The 26,986-nt window shown below is 35.8% G+C and overlaps 1 protein-coding gene across 3 annotated transcripts in view; it reads left to right on the top strand.

The window, feature by feature from the left end:
• The window catches only part of GABRA1 (gamma-aminobutyric acid type A receptor subunit alpha1), a 37,342-nt gene extending 15,425 nt beyond the window's left edge, over positions 1-21,917 (top strand). For 2 of the 3 annotated variants that reach the window (XM_015876366.2, XM_015876367.3), the window contains exons 5-10: positions 3,982-4,202; positions 5,309-5,391; positions 10,186-10,329; positions 13,854-14,006; positions 15,689-15,891; positions 19,064-21,917. In XM_015876366.2, coding sequence (XP_015731852.1) covers positions 3,982-4,202; positions 5,309-5,391; positions 10,186-10,329; positions 13,854-14,006; positions 15,689-15,891; positions 19,064-19,372 — 1,113 coding nt within the window. In that variant the 3' untranslated portion in view covers positions 19,373-21,917. The remainder of the gene's footprint in view (positions 1-3,981; positions 4,203-5,308; positions 5,392-10,185; positions 10,330-13,853; positions 14,007-15,688; positions 15,892-19,063) is intronic. The other variant, XM_085518837.1, reaches the window with a different exon arrangement.
• Positions 21,918-26,986: the final 5,069 nt, after the last annotated feature.

Genomic DNA, 26,986 nt, shown 5'->3' with positions numbered 1-26,986 from the left:
AGAAAGATGATAATCTTAAAACGCAATTAACACTTGTGCTTACAATGTGACATCCATACACTCTAACCTGTGTTTTTATATTAAAAGCTACTGATCAATTGGAAGTGAGTTTCCTCGAACTTGGCTGCTGAAAGAGAAGAGAAGATTAATGGGAGAATTAGTGTCACTTCTTTATGGCATGAATATGAAAATCAAATTGCCAGATAACTGCAGGGGATTCAGAAGTTCAGAAAACTGAATGAAGATGTTGTGATCCCTGGTCTTAAGAGATAAAAAAGTGTAAAAATATGGATAAAGTACTTTAAATTTTGCATGTAAATGAGACCTTCACAAGTAGGTTGCTATTGATAGGGAAAGCCTGGTTTGCAATTACTAGTATCTGTTGGATCCTGTGTAAAGATGAATGCAGAAAACATCCTCATTAATTTAAATGGAGGGGGAAAAAAAAAAGTAAAAAAAAAAAGAAAATTCAATCTTGTAACTGCCCGCGTTTAACTGGAGGAATTCACAAAAGAAAGAGATAATAAGAACATGCAGAAAAAATATCACAGGAAGTTCAGTTTATCTCTTCAGAATTGTCAGTCGTCTAATCAAAAACCAGAACCACAGAGCAAGTAACTCTTCTAAAATAGTTTATTTTCATAAATGAGCTTTATGCAAAGCCACCATTTTCCTGACTGCTTGGATGACACCATTTATAAACCTAAAGTCAAATCTATATTTCCAACTTAGACCATCATAAGTACATGAGAAAGAGATGCTGGGGCTATTTCCAGCTTCTGCTGGGAAATCGAAAGGCAATCCCGGTAAATAGACACACTGATGACTTGTCTGCTCAGTTCACGTTGATCTGTTGAGTCATATTTACTAGGAAACTCAAACAAAGAACAGCGAGTTAATAAACAGGCACTGATGCTTTCCTACATTCAGACATAAATGTAGAGTAGCCAGTGACTCTGCTGTGTTATTTGGGAACAGTCTGTCTGAACTTCAGTGTGTACTTAGAGTTGATAGTTTTAGATGATTTCATTATTGAGTACAAGGTAAGGCTAATTTGATGTTCCTGGAAAAAACTAATATTTGCATAGGATTTGGGTTTCAGGGATAAAATATTGAAGTAAAAAATAATCTACTTTCAAAATTAGGAATAAGTATAGTTGGAAAAGATAAACTGAGCTCACTGTAGCTGCATTATTATAGCATAAGCAATCACTGCCAAAAACACACAGGCAGGTGTTCACAGCTTTTGAAAAGCAAGAGACCACAGAAAAGGATTTAGTGTAATACTCCTACTCCCCTTGCATAAAAACTAATGTGTGTACAGCCTACTTATGCTAACTCTTCTGCTTAAGGAAATGTGTGAAAATAAGAGAAAAACATAGAGAGAAAGACCAAATGAAGAGCTTATCAGAATATAAATTTATGTTAACTGCATGCACATTTAATGCAAAGCCTTCTGTGCATATTACAAGTTGGTTGTCGACACTATCATTTGAGGGCTACCCCAAATTTGGTCCAGTGAGAAGATTGACAGTCACTGTTGACTGGATTATGGGAATTGGTCACAGGAAGGCCTCACAGGCATCTATATTGGCACGCCAACAGGACGATGCACTGCTGTCTGAGCCTAGACTGATGGCTTGAGGCTGGGAATGAGCTATTCCAGCTGACGCCATATGTTACAAAACTACAGCCACAGTGAGACACCAGCATACCTAGACCATCTGTTTGCAGGAATCCAATGAGGCAGTTATATACATAGTAGGCTGATATCTCAGGCAGTACATGGTGTTCCTACCCACTCTCAAGACACTCTTTTAAGAACAGCATAGACATAACCTGTGATTCTATAAAGAGAATGCCTTCGCTCCATCTTAAACCTGGGAATAAAGTTAAAGAGGAGAAAAATACCTTTAGAAATAAATACATATAATCTTGGAAGAACTTCACAGACTTTGAAGCATGATCTCTCAGATGGTGGATTGAACTAATGAGCAGATAACTACTCATTCTCATATGCATGTCATTTTGGTGAAATTTATATGTATGTATATATATAAAGTGCAAATAGGAATCTTCTTTCTTTACTTACAAGCTAAAGACAGAAGACTCTCCTCTGTGGAGAATTTGTACTGAATTTTATCTTGCTCACCCACTTGCACATAAAACAGTGCTATGGTACACAGTTTGTTCTGATGGCAGTCCGTGGTGGAAGAAAGCTATAATCACAGTAAGAGTATCTGATGACTTGATCTTAGAGATCAGCTGTCTGTCAGGATTCATTTGAGGAGAGTTATTGTACATGTTAAAGCGGGTTGAGAAAGCTAAGGAGGTAAGACAGCTCAGCCAAAGTGGTTTATGGCACTGAAGCCTGGGATAGAGAATGATGCAGTTTATGCCAGGCATGATCTGTCAGCTCCTTTTTAACTGAATTTTGTATTCTGCTGTCACGATTCCTTTACCAAACCTCCCAGACTCCAACATCCGAATCCTATGCTCATGTAAAGGGAAGACCCAGACTCCCTTCTCTAAACCTGCACCACCTCCCACTCACCTTTGCAGTTGCAAGAGAAAGTGAATGGCTTAAATGCACACTGAAGTGGTATCACCATCTGGGCATGTATTCTACTCTTCCCAAGTGTGTAAGAAGAATCCTTGGAGCTGAGGAAATACAGTATTTTAATGCCACCTACTTCACTGCCTATTGTATCTCCTCTATTTTCTACTCTTCCACACATGTGGGACAAGATTTTGCACAAGGTTCTACCTGAGGCTCTGATCCAGCAAAGTTCTGAAGGAAGATGTTTCTAAAAGTGCACAACTGCTGTCACTGGAGCTGAACAAATCCAGCCTCCAGCAGCACACTGAGCATGTGATTAAGAAAGTGAAAATGTTATTATCTTTTCAATTAAATATGCATCAACATGATTCACAGGTCTCAGATGCAAAGAAGAAGAACAACAACAAAGATCATCCCCTGGAACTACATTTTATTGTCTATAATAAACTTATTTAGGTGTTTTGATCCCTGAAATCAGGAAAATGCCACAAGACTATCACCATCAATACTTGCTGATAGTTTCTTATGTTGTACAGTGCTGCCATTTTTTTTTTTTTTCAATAAAAATCACAAGTCTGAGGGAGACTGCTAGAGAGAGATCTGAAATGTTCATTCCACAATGTTTCTCTTTACTAATATATTCCTTGGGGAAGCTCTTTTACTTGTAGCACTGTGTGCCAGAGACACTTGCCTTCAGGATTTGCCGTCAGTCATTGGCAGGAGATCTCAGCAAACGTTCCATTTCTCAGCCAAAAGATTATCATTCAGGGTAATTTGAACAGTGTTTGGATAGCTGCTTTTGACATTTATCATAAAGTAATAATAGTGATGGAAGGCAAAGAATAATCCCATTTAGCACTTCCGCTTAGGGATGGGGTGTTTCCCCATGTAAATACTATAGTACACTGCATCCACAAGACTGTTCCATATTTTCTCCCACCCCAGTGTGAAACTATTCTGTGTTTTATTTAGAAAGCACCAACATATGTTTTCTAGCTTCACCCTCTGCCTCTTAATTTCTAAAAATGTATATTTGTAGAATGTCATCTTCATTTTCATAGTGAATGTTGGTTATTTTGATTCGCCCTGCATACACTGAACTAATCTTTTCCCCACTGGCCCAAAGTATGACTTTTGGTCCAAAAGTTGTTTCCTATACCTTGTATCTGCAATTCTTTCTAACTTCTGATATGCTATTCCTCCTAACATTTATTCTGTTCAGTGCAGTTATGATATTGTAGCTGCTAAATAGCCAGCTTCAAATATGCTGTAAGTAATCTAGAGAATAAATGTTCCGATAATTACTAATTTAATTAACAGTCTTGCTTTAAGGGAACAGTAAGATTATAATTTTCAAATTCCTGTGTTGTAACACATGGCAGCATTACCTTTTTATTATTTTTTTTCCTGAATTGGTGTAGGAATACACTATAGATGTCTTTTTCCGCCAAAGCTGGAAAGATGAGAGATTAAAATTCAAAGGACCTATGACTGTTCTCCGGTTAAACAATTTAATGGCCAGCAAAATTTGGACACCTGATACCTTTTTCCACAATGGAAAGAAGTCAGTGGCTCATAATATGACGATGCCAAATAAATTATTACGAATTACAGAGGATGGGACACTGCTGTACACAATGAGGTGAGCCCTCAAATATTTCATCTTTTCATTTAGTCTGACAGCTTAAGTTGGTAAAGCAAGTTATTTTCCAAGTGGGAAACAGGTTCTTTTTTGAGGGTTGATTCTTGTTTAATCATCTTTTTTCACAATAGGTCATACAATGATGGACAAAAAGATATTTGCAAATGTTTTCCTTCCGCTGTGCTACCTTTAAAGATGCTGCAGATTTGTTGACAACTGCTTATGAGAAGATGCCTAGAGAGTTAGGAAACAATCAATTTGCAGAGGACCTTAATTTTGAGTTGCTTTCAAGGATTCTATCAGCAAAACAGAATTACAGAATAGTTTAGGCTGGAAGGTACCTTAAAGATGACCTACTTCCACATCTCCAGTCATGCTCTGGGACACCTTCCTCAAGACCAGGTTGCCCAAAGCCCCATCCCAACGTCACCTTGAACACTTCCAGGGAAAGCTGAATGAAGACTGAAAGTTCAATGTAATCTAGCCTCCTACTTCACATAAAAGGGTCTTTCTGCATCCTATAGAAGTTTCATTCTAAGATTAGCAAAGAATTAATTGCACATTCTAATTTCTTGTGCTTACTGGAAATACAGGACACGAGAATTTAAAGAAGAACACTTATTATTCCATTTGTAGAAAGAAAAACATTTCACTAACGGATTTGAATTGATTAGGTGTTTATTTATTTTTGTTCTGGGATCATTCTTATTGTTAACATATTATTCTTTTTATGACTGTAGTAACTTGAATTAATCATTTGTAAGCAGAGGTCGTTATTTCAAAATAATGATGATGCATAGTGGTGGAAACATTCTGAATTGAAAAGAGCCATGGACTGAGCAATGAAAAAAATGGCACGTTGTCTCTATATAGCTATATTTATGTGACTCTTTTGTCTGAAAGTCAAGATGGATAAAGCAGTCACTTTCATTGCTGTGTTTACAAAGGTCCATCTGCATCCCGAGATAGGCCATTCAGGTCCTGTTTTAACTGCTTATTAATCACATAACAGATGCTAGACGATTTTATGTGTCTAAATAGTAGTCTATTTACTATTTCTATGAAAGTAGAATAAATGTGTCTTTTTGCTCACTGATCCTTTATAGATTGACTGTGAGAGCAGAATGTCCAATGCATTTAGAAGACTTTCCTATGGATGTGCATGCTTGCCCCTTGAAATTTGGAAGCTGTAAGTGTATTTTTAAGTTGAGATTTCTCCATTTTTAAGGCCACTTTATAGATGTGTTGTGCAACTGCGTAAACATCAAGGCTTTAATTTTGGGTACTTTTAATGGTAGTCTCATTCTTATGTATGTTTATATTTCAAACAAATAATCCATGTAATGAATAAGACAGAGAGGTGTCTTAAACATGATCCAGTGTCATGCCTGGAGATTCACAAAGGAGGAAAATGGTATCACCCTTAACTTCTAGAAAAGTAGTTTGTCATGCACAAGATGTTGTTATTGTTAGGGTTACTTTGTTGTTGTTACTTGTTTATTTACATATTTAAGTCGCAAAGTCAGTTTTAAAGATAAGTAATACAGACCATGGATAATTCAGTTGATTTAGGTAAAAATAATTTTCCTACCATGATTTTGCATGTTTAGAAGAAAATTACATCTAAGATTACAGTACCATTCACACTTCAATCACACAACATTTCTGGAAGTGGAAAACATCACAGAACTCCAAAGAGAGAATGTAACTTGCAACAGTTTTAACCTTACATTAGAGAACGCACTGAACAAAACACAATGTAATTGAAATCAGAGTAATAGCTGACCCCCCTCCAGGTAACGAGAGAATTTCTCCCCAAATCTATAATTTGAGTAGCAGCCCACATGACACTGATAGTTAAAAGTTTACTAAACTTATTATTACCTTAAAGTAATGCCTCCTCTTTTACTTCATTTGCCTGCAATGTCAGAAACAGATGCTGGTGAGATAGCAGCAGAGGCTGAACCTTCCTACCAACATTCCATTACATTTTGTTGCCATGTGACAGATGGCAGCACAGGGGCAATATGTCATAATGGCATCTGACATGGAAGCGTCCTTTTTTTTTAAGGAAAGGAGGAAAAAAAATTTGAAGATCTGCTTTATTTCACTCAGTTCAACTGGGAAGATAAAACGTGTGGAAAATATAATATTGTACAAATTGTTTTCTCAGTGGCTATTTTTTTCTAGTAGAAATGGGCCATTTCACTGATAATAGGTACTTAGTGACTTGATCTATTTTAGAAGCCAACAAACAAAACATTCAGTTCATTCTTCACATGGTTCCAGACTGGATGATAGTTTATTTGCACTGACTACCTCTATGCTTCCTATGAGAAAGCACTGGAGTTTTCTCTTTAAAGAGCTACAAGCCTCCTAGATACAATTTAAAGAAAAGAAGCTTATACAGACTTGAAGTATAACTGACAGAAATAGCTTAGTACTTGAATGTCAGGCTCTCTTATAGCAATTCCAATAAACCTTTTGAAATTTCCTGTAAAACAGAAAGGGGAAAAGAAGCCTTAGTCTGAATAATAAAGAGAAGAAAGCTGCAACGGATCTTTGATCAATAACAGTGTATCTGGGCACTTGGGATCACCTGGGATCCCACTTACACTAGAAGCAGATGCAGGACTGAATTTCTTTTGAAATGCATATTGAATGTATGCTGGATCTGGAAGACAGAAAGATGGATAAGCACGCATAAAACCTTCTGATAGAAAGCTAAACCATCAACAGTTTTTGAACAAACGTGAACTAGCAGACTGAATTTTTAATGACTTGATAAGACATCTGTCAGCAGATCTGTATATCATTAAGCAACAGCCTTAAACATCAGACACTACAGTGTGTACAATGGTTTCCATTCTTTTCCTGTATTCAGCTATTTTTGGCTCAGCGTGGCCCAGATTAGAGTACTCTTGGCTCAATGAGTGCATGGTTTCTCAGATTAGTAAGGATATTGCCTTGATTAAATGATGAAGAGATAAAGAAATTATGAAAAAGACAGATAATATCCATGCCAATACAGCCCTGGAGTCACACCATAAGGTGAAAACAAGATACCAAAATATGTACAAGTATTACTGAATATCATTTGTATCTAAATTAATTTGTTTCCATTTTATTCTGCACTACATTGTTATCATAATATATATATTATTTGCCTAAAATAATTTAAGGAAAAACCAAAGGATAATCACAGTGCTATTTCTGACTGAAATATCATTTGCTACCCTAAATTCGTAAGTGATAATTAGTATTCCAGTCCAGAGTGTGGGCCATCTTATTGCACAAATTATTTGCATTATTTTTTCCATTTTGAACACAAGCTGGCTAGAATCATGCCAGCCGTCCAAAACAGGACCTAGCAAAGCAAGCGCTTCCAAATTCTGGGAAGTGTTGTGAGACAAGATCAAAGCATTTTCAGGGAAACTCTGCATTCTCCTAATAATGCTAAAGGACTTTATATAATCTGGGGTAGCGAGTTCTGCAGCATGCTTGTACTGCAAACACTGCAGAGGAATTCACTATCCAAAATAGAACCTTAAATCTGGACCTCCACCATCCGTCTCCTTAGATTATATATCGTAATTACCAGATTATTTTTGTCTCAATATTTGGTTATTTGTAAGTAGAAACATCTCTCACTGGACAAGTGGCTAGATTTGGACAAGTTATGGAAACCGGTCTCACCGCTGTACACATAAAAAGAGAATAAATTTATTCTTCTAAAGAGAATACATTTTATCTTAAACTTAATTGCTACTTTTTCAGTGAGAATCACCTTCCAATACATTTGGGGTATTCCCTTCAGACAACTAAAGTAATTCATGAAATTAATCTTAATGGACTGAAGAATTTACTGAAAAAGACCTTTAATTGTAATGAAAGCCACTTTTTATGTGCAAATTACAATACTAGACTTAGTAGCTCCCCAAGGTAGTGTTTGCCCAGCAGTATTTGTTTTGAATTAAATTGGATAAGAGTTTTTCCATATCCTCCTTTGTTGCTCATTTCTTTTTGGAGCTGGATTCAGAAGAGCCCCACACTGAAGGAGTGGCTCATCTCCCATGGATTCTGCCTGTACTGTACAGGCCAATAAATGCTTGACCCAGCTCCAAGGCTAAAATGATTTGCCAAAATAGCAGCTTAAGCTAGAGGTTATTCCAATGTAAATTCAATGTGACAAATGCTAAAGAGGCTCCTGGAACAACAAAAAGCCATATGTTGGCATAACAAAATCAGAAAGGCAGCTGCTGTCCTCAACTCTTCCCACAAAAATCTGATTGTCCTCAATTTTTCCCACAAAGATCTGATTGTCAGTATAAAACAATGGCAACTCTGCAAAGCAATAATGAAAGGAGCAAAAGAATATGCTGCTACTTATGCAATATGTCAACTGGATCCTGAAGATAGGAGGGGGAACACACCATCTGTGGTGCATATAGTGAACCAAACATGGCTGGATGTCAGTCACTCGGCAGGGTAGAGCCCATTTCCAGCACTGGAGAGTGTGCTGCCTTCCCTCCAAGTTCTCATCCAGTGGTCCTCAGCAGTTCAGGAAATCAGCCCACTCTCACAGACTTCATGTGCACTCCATAACAAGTAACGTGTTTCTAAGCTGATACTATCCCCTTTTCTTTGTTTGGCTAGAATCAGACAAACTCTTGTACCAACTGCGGCTGTTATTTTTAAGGTCAGAATTATAAATAAGTAGATTTGCTTTTACAGTTGCCTCCAAAAGAGCTATGTATAGGTTACAGTGCCTGGGGAATGTGAAGTCTGAGGGCAAAAGCAACCTTGCACTTTAATAACACAGGATCAAATGCCATGCAATTAATTTACCAGTACGCTCCATCTAAAATCACCTCTTCAATTACTGTTATCTCTTTTACTGATAAGATAAAATTATTAACTCACAAATGAGGTCAAGTGAATCAGATTTCTCCTTTCACTTTCCTGCTTACCAGTTCTGAAATGTACAGGGAAGATCTCATCTAGCAGGTAGGAGTCAGTTAGTCATTTAAATATACATTTATAGTGGCATTTTAGATGCCCTAAGATGTCCCATCTGGCTTCCAGCTGCCTCTGGTGGGAGCAAGCTTTACGTAGGTTCTAATCACACATTCAGTCCCATACATGTCTTGGATACTCCTAGGTGTCAAGAATGACACTCAGTGCCTCTATGTAGACAGCTAACTCCCACCCCAACTGCTCAAAGCGAGAGCTGTCAGACCACAGACTACACAAAATGACAGAACAGTATTGGAAGACTAAGATAAAAAACAGTATATAGTTTAATTCCTGAAACAATATAAATAATATACTAATAATAGCACAGAACATCTGGATGGAATATGTAGGATGCTACTAAATATCTATATAACGTGCTTGATTAATTGAGATTGGAGTATCCAGAAATCCAGCCTCAAAAATATTTGCTATGTTTGTTACAGAGCAAAGGCAGTGTGAGAGGGGGATGCCAAAGTAGAGAGCTCTGGTCAGGCTAATAAAGAGTTCAGTAAAACTACTCTGAGATGGACTTATTTTATTACAGTGGATCAAGCAACACCACAGCACCACAACCTGAAGATGCTGGAGCTCATCTTTTTTGATAGTTGATAAAAATTAGAAAAAAGAAAAAAAAAAAGCTTGAGTTCTTCAATGCCCCTGAAATTCCATAACTAACACTCCTTTCTGATTAGTTAGATTTCCTACAGTTAGGAATGATGTAAGAATGAGAAAGTCCCTCATACCTTAAACTCTCCCTACAGCATCTATTTACATGACCATCAAAAGGACAGGCATAGGCAGTTACACTTGCCATAGTCAAAAAGTTGCAGTAAGCTAGTCATCTTTGGGTTTTCTGTAGCTGGTGAAAGAGAAATTAACACTCAATCTACTGCTCAAAACAACGGTCTGTTAAAGTCATATGGCAACAGGTGAAAAGCTGAAATGTGCTGTATTTGTTTTAAATTAGATGCTTATACCAGAGCAGAGGTTGTGTATGAATGGACACGGGAGCCTGCAAGGTCAGTGGTTGTGGCTGAAGATGGCTCTCGACTGAACCAATATGATCTGCTTGGACAAACGGTGGACTCTGGAATCGTTCAGTCCAGTACAGGTCTGTGAAAAAGGTTTGCTGGGAAGGGTTTTGTGGTTTTGCTTTAATGGAAGATCTTTAACATCAGAGGAGAACTGAGAGAAGAAAAACTCAAAAATCAACAGATGAAAGAGTGAGTGAGAGAAATTGTTATAAAAGGCTTTCAGGTTAGGAAAACACAGCTCTGAAAAGGTAACATATCCTGGATTATTTCCTACTTCAGTTGGTTGTTAAAATAGTTCAACAGTTACAAAGCCTCCTATAGTGGTGAATCTAACAAAAAATAAAGAAACAAAGCAATCTACACTATAAAGAATCTTTCCTTTTTCAAGATTTCAAGATTTAATTTTTGGTATTTTACTTCAATTACTTTGGAAAGGCAGAGAGATCTAAACACAGACATAAGCTGAACACTGAGAATGAATAAGAGCTCAAAGTGTTGTCTGGCTTGATCATTCAGTGGATCAGAGAGAAGCACTCCATTAGAAGTAACTGTATGGTTTCGAATGCCCATGCAGTTGTGACAGAGCTCAAGAAAAACAAACGTGCCTAAACCAAACTTTCTAATGTGTCATTTGTAAGGTAAAAGGACATTTAAGAGAAAATGAATCAATTTAATGTGAGCTGTAATTAATGTCTGATTTATTTTCTGTTTAGTTTGCATTTATTTGTAAGTCCACCTAAGATATAAAATTTATCTTATACTAATAAGCATAATATATTTCCGGTGCTCCAATTTTCAGTTTACTACTTGGAAGCTTCTGTTCAGTAGATGTAATCTTAAAAACTGGAATGGCAGAAAAAAGGACTTAGCATAAGAACAATATCAACAGAACTGCTTCCGCAAACTTGTTGCTTCCATTGTTGAGAAATCTGTTCTGTTTCCTTACACATGTAAGTGCAGGTTCTAGAGGCTTAACTATAGCATTCAGTAAGCAAAATAATACTGTTGCTGCCATTTTGCTTAAGCAGGGAGCCAGTCATTTTTAAGTTGTATGTGCAATTTCTGTCACTCTTCAACTATCAAGTCCTATTGACTCAGGTGGACTTTAAAATCATATTATTATAAGTACTTGAACAAATGCATAAAGGGCTTGGGAAAATTTGCATTTACATAGAATTACTTTGCCTCCTTGAAAACATTGTTTTGCATAGAGAATCAGCAGGGCTCTACTCACTAAGTGGTATATTCTTCTCCTATTGTTCTAAAAACCAGCTGAGAGCTTATTTCTTAAGAGGAGTTATTTTCTGTTGGGTTACACAGCATAGAAAGAGAAATATTTTGCTTTAAACTAATGTCAAGAAAAGCCTTATTTCTACCAATGGTGATAGGATAAGTATTATTATAGTAAATTTATTTCCCGCTTCAAACCTCATGTCTGCATGTCATTAAAATTAATGTGATGCACATTAAGTTTACGTGCCCACCTGATTAACTGGGTTTATTAAAAATAGTTTAAAGAGCATAAAGTAATAAGTATGATTTGACTTTACTGAGTATCAACCATTTCATTATAAGGACACGGGTTAATTTACAATACCCGAACACTGACTCTTAATTGTGAAACATTGCGGAATTAAAGACTGCTTAAATACTACAGGAAAAGTGCTGAGCACAGATACAGACTCCCAGAGCACTGGGAAGACTGAAATGGTGGACACAGTTCAAGACATTAGGCTAATGTAAATGGAGGAGTTGTGTGGCCATTTTTAAAGGTTTCGTATTGTGTAACATGTATAAATTAAATGTCCTGTAGTTTTTAAAATAAATCTCATTAAAAGATCTACAGTGTTTTTATAAATCAGTGCATTGGTATTTTGAGGACTGAAAGAAATGCCTCTGATTTTTAACTGAAGTGTATTATTCTAGGCCCATGCTTTGCTTAATACATTTCTCATGGTATTATCTGCCTTCTAACTCAGACCTGTTGTAGCACTGAACTGATGAGAGTAATCTGGACTTTTTAATTGCCTTATTGCTTTGAATCCTGTTCTCATTTCTGGAGGTTAAAAATACTTTCATAATTTAAGCAGCTAAATAAAGTTTCAGAGCAGAGCAATGTGTTCACTTTGTATTCTTAGCTTGCCTTCTATGATCGCTGAATTAATTCTGGCATTCCATTGTGAGCATTCTATATGAGACTGCATTAAAATAGCTATAGCAGATAAAATTAAGTTACTATTTTTTTAAGCTAGGATTGGCATTCTTCGTAAGATTACAATCACTGTTGCAGGTTGTTCAGGTGAAAATAAAAAAACAATTGGTAAAAATCATGTCAACAACCACTGTATCACTCTGGACGTTCTATTTTTGGATAGAATTTTTTCCTTGTATAGCCTTTGCTCTACCTTTAATTTTTAATTGATTCTCTTTTCCCCATTTGCTACTGACTTCCATTTTATATTGAAACAGATCAGCAGTATTGTCACATCCTGTCTATATGATTTCCTCAGGGTTATACATTGAGCAAGAATGCTCAAATGGAAGTTCTTTTAGACTTTCTTTTAAAGAAAAGTGCATTTAACATGCTCAGTGTATAAGCAGTCAATGTCTAGACATAGTTTTTCAATCCAATTTAAGCCTTTTCTGTTCAGGAGCAATGGTTTCTTTCCAGATGCCTGTATATTAAAAGAGAATAATGGTGATTTCACATCATCTCTAATCTAAACAGAGGTTTTCATCCAGTTACATTTCCATCCATTCCATTCCTAAGATAGCATCCATTGTATAAAGAATCAGTCTACACTGAACAAAATGTCATAGCTATAGGTTTGCCAGTCTTTTGAGAATATACTGTTCTTCAAAATATGTTTCCAATGATGTTGTAAATAATGGTCTGAAAATAAGGCATTATTTGCTACTGTCTGGAAAGAAAGATTTACAGAGTTATATAAATGCTAACAATGCTTTCTGTATGTAATTGGAATACACAAATCATATGTTTTTGTAGCACCTAAAACATTATTGGTAATGAAAATATTCTATATTATTCTTGCACTAGCCATTTTCTGGGCAAGAGGATATTAATTTAGTAAGGTATGGAATTCAGTAGGGTAGAGATGCTTAGTATTCAGAGTAGATAAAGCCCAAACATTGATAATAGAAACATAACTGCACCAAAAATTACAGTTTAAGCTTGAAACACTTCTGACTTGCTGTCATCACTTGGTCTTTGGATGATGTTTCTCTGTGTATATTGCAGCAGTTTTCCAGCTTCTAATGGAATGAAATCTTTCACAAGAGGCCTAAACAGCCTCCAATTACTGCAGACATTCATTCACTACTCAGTAAAGATGAAAAGATGCAAATTTAATTAGAGTTTCCCAGAACTGTATAACTTTGTTGTTATTATTGGAACTTCAGAATTTGCTTTATTAAACGTTTTCTTCAGAGCTAACCCAATATAATTTGAGATTTTTTCTTTTCCTTAATCATAGTTGTACATATAATGAACAGTGATGTCATTTAAAGTCTCCTGATTTTCATATTTATGAAAGCTTTACAGTTTTTGTATTTCTTTAAAATTATTTTTATTTATTTTTAGGGGAATATGTTGTTATGACTACACATTTTCACTTGAAGAGAAAGATTGGCTACTTTGTCATTCAGACTTACCTGCCATGCATCATGACAGTGATACTGTCACAGGTGTCCTTCTGGCTCAACAGAGAATCTGTTCCAGCAAGAACCGTATTTGGTAAGAAAGACTTAAAAACTCCTTGGCAATGACATGCCAAATAAATGTAAGAATGTTTATGGTAAAACTGTTATGTACAGAGTGACATGAACCAAGACCTCATGAACCAAGTAAAGACTTTTTGTAGACATATGGATGTGCATTTACAGAAGAATGGTTTAAAGCACAAGATAATTACATATTATTTACATAGCGTGATTTAGATTAATGTCTACAATTACTTCAGAAGTTTTATCACTGACTGCACTGAGAATTGATCTGGGACTTTTATGAGCCTGTGTACTCAAAGCTACTGAAATTGTATCTATTTTATCTCTCTTCACACATGCCATTTAAAAGGAAATGTCAGGTCAGCATTTTGCATTGCCGTACTTCATTGTCCCTAGATAGAGGACAACATTTCCTAGTCTCACAATGAATAATATATAATACTGCATGATCTCCAGCTGCTATCTTGAGAGGCTCCAGAGCCTGTGTATTTTTGAAAGTTCTCCTTTTAGAAGACAGTTATTTAGTAAACACCCTTGTGTTTACTCCATCATTAGGTATCGAGATAGGTGATTTTTCCACTTCCTAATGGCAGTAAAAAAACATCTCAGGATATTTTTCATGAACGAATGTATACAAAAGCACATCTTACATCTTTTAGCCCACTTACTATCACAGATAATATAAATTATAAATCCTGCTTTGCACAAGAGAAACACACGCTTGCTAATAATGAGTCAAATAGGAGATTAGGTTGTCTCTCAGGGAAGGGAAATTGCTTCTTCACTAGGCATCAAAATTTCCAGCTCTTTACACAAGTGTATGTAAATACACTGTTCATTATTTGGCCTATTTTAAACCACTGCGTATTTTCACTAACACTCAGTGCAGCAAAGATGAACTTCCAAAACATTCAATGCAGGATACTGCAGTTGTCAAGGTAACTTGTGGCCATATGACTTGATGTAAACGTCCAGCCTACGCTTGCAGATTTTGCAGAGTGAGTTTGGTACAGCCCTACCACCACCAGTGAAAGCTCCACAGGGAGCTAAAGTGTCATCAGCTATTGGATATCACAGTTAGAGATAACATTATTGCTGTTCTTAAATAAATTCTCTGCTATTTGGGGGGCATCAGGGAACATCTGTAACAATATGAATTTAAATAAATGTAATGCTACATAAAACTTCTTGAGTTTATGTATGAAGGAACATATACTTTGTAAACGATTTTAGCATTAACAACAACCAGGCTAAGTAACACAAAATGAATAAGCTTTTAAGGTTTACGCTTAAATATATTAGAACTACTACAAGAAGTACATGTGTGAATTGATATATTTTTAGGGCAATTTACACAGTTTGGGTAAGGAAGAGCAGTGATGATTCCTCATGCTCCATGAAGCTTTACGTATCATCCAGTACAAAACTTAAGAAATTATTTACATCCCCATTTAAAAATTACCATTGTATTAAAGCAGCATGAAAGAAGAAAAGTATAGAACACATGTTTCAAAGATTCCACGGCATCTATAGAACTTGAAACTTGGTATCATCAGATAGCAAATGAATTTAAGTGGAGAGGTCCACAGGAATGATGGGTGCAGATGAGGGTTTTCTATCTGTTGTAGTAGTTGAGAACTGAAGTGCAAAATAAAACCGCTGATAAGATGACAAAACCTGTTTGCTTTGCAGGAGTGACAACTGTCTTAACAATGACCACGCTGAGTATCAGTGCAAGAAATTCACTCCCTAAGGTGGCCTACGCCACTGCCATGGATTGGTTTATAGCGGTGTGCTATGCCTTTGTGTTTTCTGCACTCATCGAATTTGCAACAGTGAATTACTTCACCAAGAGAGGTTACGCATGGGATGGCAAAAGTGTTGTTCCTGAAAAGGTAACGCCACTTAGTATCTACTCCAACAACTCATATTATGTCACACGTGATCTCCATATGTTTTATAATAAGTGGGTTTTTTGTTGTTGTTTTTGTTTATGCAGAGGAAAAATCTTGTGGCTGCTGTATTTCTCTGCAATACTCTTATTTCAGAGTATATTGCTCCTTAACTTACAGAAGATTGCCAAGTGATAGTGATCAATGCAGGGCTTTTTCTTGCCCTTGCCTACTACTAATTCCCTGTTTTTTTTTTTAAAATAGAAATATTTTTATTTTTAATTCTTAGCCTATATATGAAATTGGGCTGTTTTGGGAGTCAGTAACCCCAATACACACCTCCCTCAAGGCAAAGAAGAACATCAGATTGTCTCCTTGTTGGGATCAGACTGTGTAAGTCACATATGCATCAACAAATTGTTGCAGATGTACAGGGAATGAGAGTTTCCTATTTCCTATGAAGTATCATGTGAGCTTCTTCTGTGAGGAAGCTCATTTGGGTTATTTTTTAAGAGATCTTGAAAGAGACTTTTAACTTGCCTAATTACTTATTGCCTAATTGCTTATGAACATTCACAGATTAGAGAATCAGCAGAATAAATATTTGGAGGAGCAGATGTTACTCATTGGTATGCGAATATATGTGTTTAATTCAGGAATGTACGGATAGGATATATATAAATTCTTCGTTACTGTTTTTCTATTTTCGTTGTGTAAGTCATTCAGTGATAAATTAGAAATAAACTTTGAACATTTACACAACAACAACCAACATAAAAGCATTGTGGAACAAAATGAAGTAACTAACTTACAGGTTCGAGTGGTGCCACTGCGGGTCAATATTTTCAGTTACTGACGTATCTTCATTGAAAGTCATTCTTTTCTGTTTTTCAGCACTCTTACCTACGTGACACATATTTTTAAAATGAATTACATTAACAGAAAATATTAAATATTAATTATTCCCTTTTTAATACTGTCTATTTACTAATATCAATCACTGTAACCGGACATAAATTTCAAAGAAAATTAAATTTTCGTACAAAAAACCTAAAACAAAACACAAACCCAAATCAGTAAAAGCACAACAATCAAATACAGCCTGAAACATTGGAAGATGTATGATTTTAAGTTCCCTAGCAGGTAAGGGTCTTCATACATGCTTTGTTATAAGGCAACAGTACCCAGAAAAGCATGTTACCTGCAGGCATCAAAGAAAAGCAAGCAAAGTAACCTAACAGTAAACAAAGCATCACATATTAACAAAGTTTAAGGCTGCTGTTAGCTATTCCATTATCTTCTCATAAATTCAAATTTGACATAAAGTATCAGGCCCCTGATTGGTGTCAGGCCTTCCTTTGGATCAAATTCCTCATGAAATTTGTATCTGTAGGCTGAGTGTCCCCTGACACTTCCATGATCTGGTTCTTCACCCTGCTGGATTTAGAGCTACTCTTAAGCACATCTTGCTGATGGGGAAACAGTACAAGCTACCAAGCAACCATGTCAGCAGCCCTCCTGCTCATGAAGAAGGGAAAGGACAGGCAACCAGAAAGCCTTCTGATTTTGTCTTTTCTGAGTATTATTTTTTTTTTTCAGCTGTTTGTTCATCTTACTCAGCAAATACATTCTAGGACATTTTGAAGCTTTTCCTGAGCTTCAAGCTACAGTGAATATTACTGCCTTGAAACAAAGAGCATCTACACCACAGGCACTATCTGAAGCCCCTTTCCTATGAAGAAATAGATTTAACATTTCATCAGTACACGTTTCCTTCCTGAAGCTCTGTCATGCTTCAACAAGCCTCTTCCCACACGCCATCATGCTTTTGCAGCTATTCTCAGGTGTCCTTCAGGTGCCTTTTTGTTCACATAAGTGTTCACCTCTTTATTTCTTTGTTTATAAACTAAAGTCCTTCCTCTCCCTCTCCCTACCACCTTGAATATTTAGCTATTAATCTATAGTCAATCTGTCATAAATAGTACTGTGACTATTTAAATAAGTACTTCCTCTCTGGGACAGCTGCATGTTGATAACAGTTCTAATTGTTATTCTGTGAAATGATGCAATAAAACCACTCATACTGTTTTCTATTTATCCTTATTATCATCTTCTGACTTCTGAAGGACCATGGGGTCAACATTCCCCTTTATTTTCCCCCTCAACAAGCACTGCATAATGATTTTCCAACCTCTTAGTATTTTATTGTTAACTGCTTTTGTTTTCTGATAAATCACGTTTTTATTTACACTTCTTTATCCATCCACTACATGTAACATCTGCATTTATTCTTGAGATGTTACTGGAGGAAGAGCTTGCATTCTATACAACAGTTGAATTTCAGCTGATAACCCCACACGACAAAATGTATCTATTTTTCTCCCCCACTAGTAGAAAACTAGAAAACATAAAGACCCATCTGAAAATCTACATATACCTTCTGATTAGTAAATTCTTCACCACTGAGAAACATTCAAATCTTGCTTCACAAAATGAGTTGGCTACAAAAATCGTGCAACTGCTTAAGACCCTCACTTCATAATGGCATTTCAGCCATTATGATCCAACTGCAGTATTAAAGTAGGAAGTGAAAATTTCCCTTAATTCATATGCTTCTGGTGTAAATCCATAGTATCAAAATAAGACGACTGGTTTGGCAATGTTTCTAAATAATCCACTCTTCTGTGTCATGGTCAAATGATATTTTTATTTGGTATTTTTAAAATGGTATTTTTTCTATGTAAGTACTGTATTAGAATGAACCATAAAGAACGCTGTTTGTCTTAATACTGGAAAATTACATTACACAATTCAGCATCTTTTAAGGTTCTTATGCTGGTCAAGTGGCAGAGCTGATTAAGAGAGTGCTGAATTACGAATGGTTCATCACTGCTCATTACCATTAAAGGTAATTTTGTCTAACTGTGAGCCTATCAGGGTAAGTCTTCACTATCCATCATATACTTTCATTTAAGTAATACAAATAATCCAGGATAAGTGATTCTGTCCCTGTCTTCATCTAAGTATTTTGCATGTGTCGTGTACCCCTGATGTTAGCTTGTCATTTACAGGTTATCACAACTTGTGATATCAAGTTAGTTTATACCAAAATTTCATTGTGCTTTTTTACCTATAGAGAAGCCAATACAAATAAAATATTTTCTTCTTTCTTTAGCCAAAGAAGGTGAAGGATCCTCTCATTAAGAAAAATAACACGTACACAGCTGCAGCTACAAGCTACACCCCTAATATTGCAAGGGACCCTGGGCTGGCAACCATTGCTAAAAGTGCAACGATAGAGCCCAAAGAAGTTAAGCCAGAAACAAAGCCTGCAGAACCCAAGAAAACTTTTAACAGCGTCAGCAAAATTGATCGACTATCAAGAATAGCTTTCCCATTGCTTTTTGGAATCTTTAATTTAGTCTATTGGGCTACCTATTTAAACCGGGAGCCTCAGTTAAAAGCCCCGACTCCACATCAATAACCTCATTTATTCATCTAGCTCTGTTTTGTCTTTTGCTCTGGGAATTGCTTCCAGTTTTCACATACAGTAATTCCCATTCGGAATATCATAAAGGTTTCTTCATTTAACCAGAAGTAAAATATATCTGTATATTTAAGAACCCTATATACAAGGGAGAGAACAATATAAGCTATATACTTTGGGAAACTGATTCTTTAAAAGGGAAAGTAAGTTCTAGAAATGGGAAAAAAAAAAAAAAAGCAAGCATTTGTAGATAGCTTAATACTGAATGTCCCCAAGATATATTGTATATGTACGTGAAAAAGATATTTTTATTCAATGGATTGTGAGGAGCAGGAAAATATTCTTTATGATGTCCATGTTGCACATACTATACTGCACCACCTTTTCAACCACTGTTTATAATCTTTTTAAGGATTTAGAGCTTTCCATTTGCTGAATCCCATAAGGTTATTTTCCTATTCCTTTTTCTCTTCTACATTGTGAATGACCTAAGTTAAAATATTAAATGATCGTTAAAGAAAAAAAAATAAAAAAATCTCAATGTAGATACAGTTCATCACTGTATAGCACATAAAAAATGCTTTAATCTGCTCCCTTACTGCAGTCTTATTCTAAGTGATTAGTTGTTACTAGACTAGATTTCAAACCAGTTGCACAATCAAGTTCAGACCCCAAGTTCCTCTATCTACTGTGTAATCCAAGCAAATCCCAGATGCTTTTACAGATAGCTTTTACTCATCACTGTTCTAGAGATTTAAAAGAACAGACAAACCAAAACAAAACACAAATTTTGCAAGCTCTAGATATGTTGAATGTATTCTTTTATAAAACGATACATTAAGAAAAGCTTTAGAATGAAATTTATGGATAGCAGAAAGACAAAATATAGTATTTAAATAATATATGTAAATATGCAGCATGAGATTGTACATTTTTCTTATTTTCTTTTTCTTTTTTTAAAAAACTTTTTAAAAGTTTTGTTCTTAAAGCATTGTTTAGAAGTCACCTCTTAGCTCTTAATATGTTGGTAAGCGCTCAGTAAAACATATTCAGAGCCTAAATAAAAAAAAATCATCGGCATTGGAAAGTCTAAAAGATATGTAGGAAGTGCTTGGAATTAATTCCATTGGTAAAGTGGCTAAGTGTACAGTAACTTGCAATTTGACAATGTCATCCAATGTTTACTATTAGATTAATGACTGGTCTGCTCAGGTCATGCATAAATACTAAAATATGGGATTATATTTGGTAGGTAAAAATGGTGAAATATTTGTTAAGACAGAAATTCATCTGTATATTACTGCTATATTTGCTGATACACAACTGTTACAATAAGTGATGTAATATATGTAGCATTAAATACAAAAAAAAGTCATACAGAAAAGAATGTACAGGAAAATAGATTTTATTGAGTAAACTTATAACATTTCATTTTTACTGTAGCAATATATTTGTAGGAACAATATGTAAGGGCTTTAAATACAAGATGTCCATTTTGCAGGTATCGTGCTCCCTTAAAAACAATTCTAGTCAGTATCGCTATTCCTGATTGCTGAAATAAAACTGAAATAAAATTTCAGATCAATCTTTTTCAAAGAGACGGGAATAATGGTGAGTGTTGGCAAGGATCAACTCAAAAACCACAGCGCATTGTACTGAGTCAGTTTCGAAGAAATGCTACATAAGTCTCTAGAGAAACAGCTAATCAAAATCCAATTTCACAGTCATATTTCAGGCAATGTCTTATGAACTTTCTCAACCAGTCAGAAAGTTGACGTTCTCTATTTACAAAAGGAAGTAGTTGATGTTTAATTTAGTTGCGTTTTTGTTTTTTGTTGGTTTTTTTTTTCCTCCTTAATATTGCTTCATTGTCTAACATTTAGTCCTGTCTCAACTTGATAAGTTATCTGATTGGAGCTTATTAAAGGGGGATGTTTTCATCTTCTGATATCATGTGTAGATATATGTATAGAAAAAAATAAACTATGGCTCTTTAACTTCAGTGTACTTGTTTATCTTGTTATTTTTGGCGTTAAACTAGTGTGTTCATTTAGGACATTTTATCCTTCTAGTAATTCATAGCTACCTTTCGGTCTGCATTTTGCACACTAGATGTGAATATTACTTAACTAGTCTGCTTTTTGCTATGCAATGACCGCATTATATCACCTCTTAGTTTGTTAGTCTATGCCAATAGTATTATACTGTACAAACTTGATTGCAAAGTTTATCAAAGACAAGGTATTCTCTATGTAGCTTTTTTACAGTGCTTTGCTAAACCATGTAATAATAGTAAGTCTTCCTTGAAAATAATGATACACTCTTATAGAGGACAGTTTGTTTACTCCCGGGATAATTTTAAAAAGATGACATTGAATGTTTATTGCACCTCAGTGCAGTGATGTGGCAATAAAACCTAAATCTAATAGAGGTTGTTTATGGCAGAAGCATGTATTGCTTTACAGAGTTTAGCAAAAGCTCTTTATTTTATGTCAGACTGTAATTCTATTATAATAATAAAGCTAAAAATAATGAAAGTGAATGTTTTACTTTGGTTTTCTTTAGTTACTCTTTTTTACAACACATCACTTTATGAACTGCTATTCATTGAAAAGTAAAGTTTCATTTGGTAAAGAATGCAGTTTAATGGATGTAGTTTTCTGCTCAGTGTTTTCAACAGGAGTGTTTCTGAAATCTGATTTGACATTAAAAGAAATATTGCTCAGTCTGTATAATGTGCATCCAGTGAAATAATAACTCAAATCAGATGAATAACTGGTGAGGTTTAGTACAATGAACATGATATAGGATAGAAAGAGAATGAAATACACTATCTCCCAGCTAAAATGGCAGATAAATCAGAGAGGAAGAGAAAAAATTGGGATTTTTTTTTTCTTTTTTAAACTAGAGATGTCACAGAAATACAGAAAGACTGTTAGGATGGGACCTTAAATTATATAAAATAACACTACTTCACTTCTTTAATGAGTTGTGGGGATAGCATTTAAACAAATGTATGCAAAGGTAGAAAATATTAATTCAAGCACTCTTTTTTATAAAGAACAAACAGAGGGAAGTCATTCCAGTATATTCAGCCCTCTGATTTTCTTGGGAAAGTTCTTGGGAGCAAAACTTTCATGCTTTGAGACAAGACGAAGAGAAACAACCTGTGGCAGATGTAGTTCTAGAGGATCCAGTGCAGGAAAGGCTTTCATAAATGCTATGTGTACATAGTAATATTTAGAGTGTTCTTAAGTAGCTGAGTTCCACAGAAAAATTCATCACAATGTTAAGAAAGATTGTATTAACACAGGCACAAATTCTGTTACCTTATTCCGCTTTCCTCTAATTCGAAGAAGAATATTGCATTCCAAATCCTTGTTCCTTGCTTCCTACTGATAACTACGTGGAGTTTGAATCCCTATGGAAACTCATGCAGGATTTTCAGGAGAAGCAGTGAAATGGCAGGTGACGCTGAACACCCACCTCCTATGTTCATATGCCAAATACAGAGTACATATGAGGACTCTCACATCTCCTTTGTCACTGCTCTGATGTTCTGGGCAGAATTTTACTTAAATAAATTGAGTGGAAATGACTAGATGGAACAGAACTTGGCTCAGGGAAAAGCACGTAGCAGCTTTCAGCCTCAGAATGAAGAACAGCCCTGTCAGAAGGAAGGTTCAGACAGTAGGCAGTCCAGCATGACATCCTGAAATGGAGGTGCTCTGTGATACTACACCAGGAGAAGAAAAACCTCCAGTTCTTCTGGGATCATACCTTGATGATAACACAAGAATGTGGGGGAACAAGAACAGTTCAATCTGAAAACTGCTGGTGCCTCACACTTTCTGTAACTACTGGCAGAGTATAAAATGTTCTGCCAGAAGCCAGCTCTCGTGGAAATGAAGATGATTGAGGATCCCTGTACGTGGAGGCCAGTATTACCTAACCATAGGCTACAGAAAGACTTCTTTAGACAAGCATTCTGCTGGCTTGGTCTTCCTGGGGTTGATCACAGTATCAGAATCACAAGTGGTAATTCAGACAACTACATTTAACAGCATGATGTTACATCACGCTGAGTAGGGCTGTCTGAGCAAGTAAGTGCCTCACTTGGTGTAAAAATGTACAGCTGAGCTTGGCTGAAGCATCCTCCAGCAAGGAGGTAACCCTTTGGTTCAGCAATCCAAGCTCTCAAAGTGTTAAAGGCAGTCAGACTTTATACAGTCTTAGTAGCAGAAATGGGTGTATTAGGTGTATGTACGCCTATTCAAAAGGTTAACAAAAGCGAAGAAAATCTCTGACCATTTGATGGTATCTTTTGGACTGACAGATAAGGACCTGAAAAACCTCCCCATTCCTTTTTATTTTTTTTTATTTTTAAACTCCTTCTATTTTCCACCCATATGGTAAATAATAAAAGCTTATGAAACATCCTAATGGCCAGAAAATGGGGCACGCATGCTTCAGGGAGCAAATAATAAGAGAACTTCTCTCAGCCTGTACTTTGTATCTGAATGTCCAAATAAATTAGCGTGACTGGGGAAAGTCTATCTTCTTCTTAGAGGCTTGAAAAATAGCAGTCACACTTATAAATATAAAAACCTCAAGATCTCCGCAGACTTTCTCCAGCAGATCCACAGGGAAAAACAAACAAAGCAAAACCAACAAAAATAGCTCCTCCTATGCATAAAAACAACACAGCTCAAATAAAATGTGTTTGCATTCTTAGCAGATGAATTTTGCAAGTGAAGTGTATTGTCAGCTTGTCAAGCTGTTGCTGTCAGGTTACATCTGATTACAAATCACACCAAATACAATAAGAGAGGCAAAAGCCTCCCAACGCCAAGTTTCTATAGGCTCGCTCACTCAGGCTACAGCCCCATCCAAACAGGCAGGATGACAAAGTGGCTGCTGATAAAGTCGTCTGATTACACAGCTCTAGGGCATCTGAAGATGCAGAGAGCAGATTCTACGCTTGCAGTACAGCTGTCTGTTACATGAATTTCACCCAAAGACTAGAGACATTTTCTCCCAAAAACCTGCACACCAACTAACAAATAGAAATGATTTTTTAGTGTGCTGTCATGGGAAGATTGATGAATTCTGGTGAATCAAGGGCATTTGACTATAAAGAGATCAGATGAATGTTTCCAAGTGCTTTCACAAAGTATACACTTAACCTCAAATTACACAAGCCTAAGACCTGAACTAGGACTAAGGTACTGAATTTGTCTAGAAAGAGTTTGCTTATGGCTGCTCAGAATGCACTACCTTTGCTACATGATCATTTTATAAGTATTCACCATATAATACTTATAGAAGAAAATACCTGCTAGAGGATCCATGCAACTTAAACACAAACAACAGCTACTAAAAGCAAAACGAACAAAGCTCCTATTCCATTACTTCCAGCAGCAGCAGAACAATACTTTTAAATACGTGATTTTCAAGTTTCAAATCTGCTTTCTATTACAGTAAGACACATTAATACATTAATGTAACAAGTTGTCCACAATATGAAAAACTCCAATTATATATATATATTTATGATCAACAAAAATAAAACCCATTGAAGCTAAAATACAAATATCCTTATTTTCCTCTTGAATTAAACTAGCTGACAAAGAAAGAAAAGCTCATTTAAAAAGAATCTTGACTGAAATCAATGCACTTTCTGAATAAGAGAATAAGCCATCAGAGACCATGGTGTAAGTAAATATCTGCCAACTGTTAGGACCTGCTGGAGGGCCATGAATTCAAGAAGGAACAATAACACCTATGAACAAAGTGTAATCAAATAAGAAGCTTTCTACTCTGTAGAATAATAATACAATTTCAGTAGTTTCAGTGGGCCTTTTCAACAGGGTTTTTTTGTTTGTTTGTTTTTTCATTGAAAAAATACAGCAAAATACAAAAAAAGCCAAACCACCCATGAAATTCAACTCCTGCTTCCTTTCATCCCTGTCTGTGTAAGGGGCTAAGGCAGGCACGGAGATGTGAGGTTCAGTCCCCAAAGGTAATGGTGCACAGCTCAGGAAATAGCAGCATGGGTGTCTTAAATCAAACAGTTCTAAGACAGCAATGTGAAATAATTTTTAACTACAAATAAAGCTCAGCTGAGCCTCTCAGATATAACAAAATAACATGCAGATTAACATAAAACTCTGAGGAATTGAAAAGATTTTGATTCTTCGTTTGTACCAGAGAGCTAAAGCAAACTTTGAAGAAAAAAATATGCTACAGATAGCTATTTTGAAGACAGTACCTACTGTACACTAGTCTGATTTCTGCACATTTTCATCATCACATCTCTAGTTTGCTTCATCTGCAAGGAACTTGGCTAACTTAGACCAAGCAAAACTGGTCCTTGGGTCATGAGGGCCTTTACCAGCTTGTCTGTGATTATCCTCCCTCCTGAGTCTCTCATTTAGGAAGACACAAAAAACAAATGAGAACACATCTCATTTCAACAGTTTAATACACTGTGTATTATGAAAGGGATCTATATACACCAGTATAGTATTTAGGTAACTGCAAAATCAGAATTTACACATTGGAGCATACTTACACCCATATGTAAATACCAGATTACAGATCCCCAGAAAATGAGAGCATTTTCAGCAGTTCCACAATAGGCTTAGTGTATCAGCCACAATTTCACTAGCACTTAAGAATGCAGAGGAGTTGTTCTCTGGTCTTTGAGTTAATGAATCTTAATAGTGATTTCATTTGTAAATAGCTCTAACTTTCTTTTCTAAGGGAGTTGGGGCTGGAAATGTTCACTTCCTACCTACTAGTTTGTGAATGGAAGGATGCTTCCCTTAAAGCTCACTAGTAGAGAGGTTTAAAAATTGAGCAAGTGAATTAAAACAACCAGAGAAAGAAAGATTATTGTGAATAATAACAGATTAGGTAACCCAGAAATCCAGTTTCAGATGTTTATCATAGATTTAGTACTGATGTTCAACAGCTTCTTTTTCCCCGCACAAAGCCTCCTAGACACTGACCTCCTAACAAATGCATTAATAAAATACAACAAAAACCCCTTCAAGTGGATGAGAGCTGAATAAAGCCAGCATTGGGTGCATTTGAAAACTTTACCAGATATCTTAGCCATAGAAAGGACAACTTTTAAGTACTCTAATGCTACTAAAGAAAATGTAAGAGAAAACAAAGGAAAACAGTATTTGACTCCACAGCAAGCACGGCTTACAGTTCTATTCCCATTTTTCCAAGGTATGGGACTAAAAACCTACTTTTACGCAGCATGCCACACAAACACAGGTTTCAAGTGATTGAAAGAGGAAAACAACCATTTTTAATCAAGCCAATATCAATCCTTTTTTATAACTCGACATTTATATTGAGAATTGTCATAGAACTGTGTGGAGACAGATTAGAAAAATTAGAGACACTAATTAATTGTCTTACTCTGCCAGGCCTTAAGAGCAGACATATATATACGTTATATAACAGGTAGCTCAGATTTGTGAAGCACACCATTCACATTCTTCTAGAACTGATGTTATTTCAATACTTTTTTTTTTTTTTTTTTTTTCCTTTTCCTAAATATAATCCCTGGTTCAATGCAAAGTAAAACTTACA

Source organism: Coturnix japonica, chromosome 18, assembly GCF_054131305.1.
Source record: "Coturnix japonica strain WE chromosome 18, WE-NBRP24, whole genome shotgun sequence".
Lineage (NCBI taxonomy): Eukaryota > Metazoa > Chordata > Aves > Galliformes > Phasianidae > Coturnix > Coturnix japonica.
The sequence above is the reverse complement of the archived record's forward strand: the minus strand, read 5'-3'. Positions and strand labels throughout refer to the sequence as shown.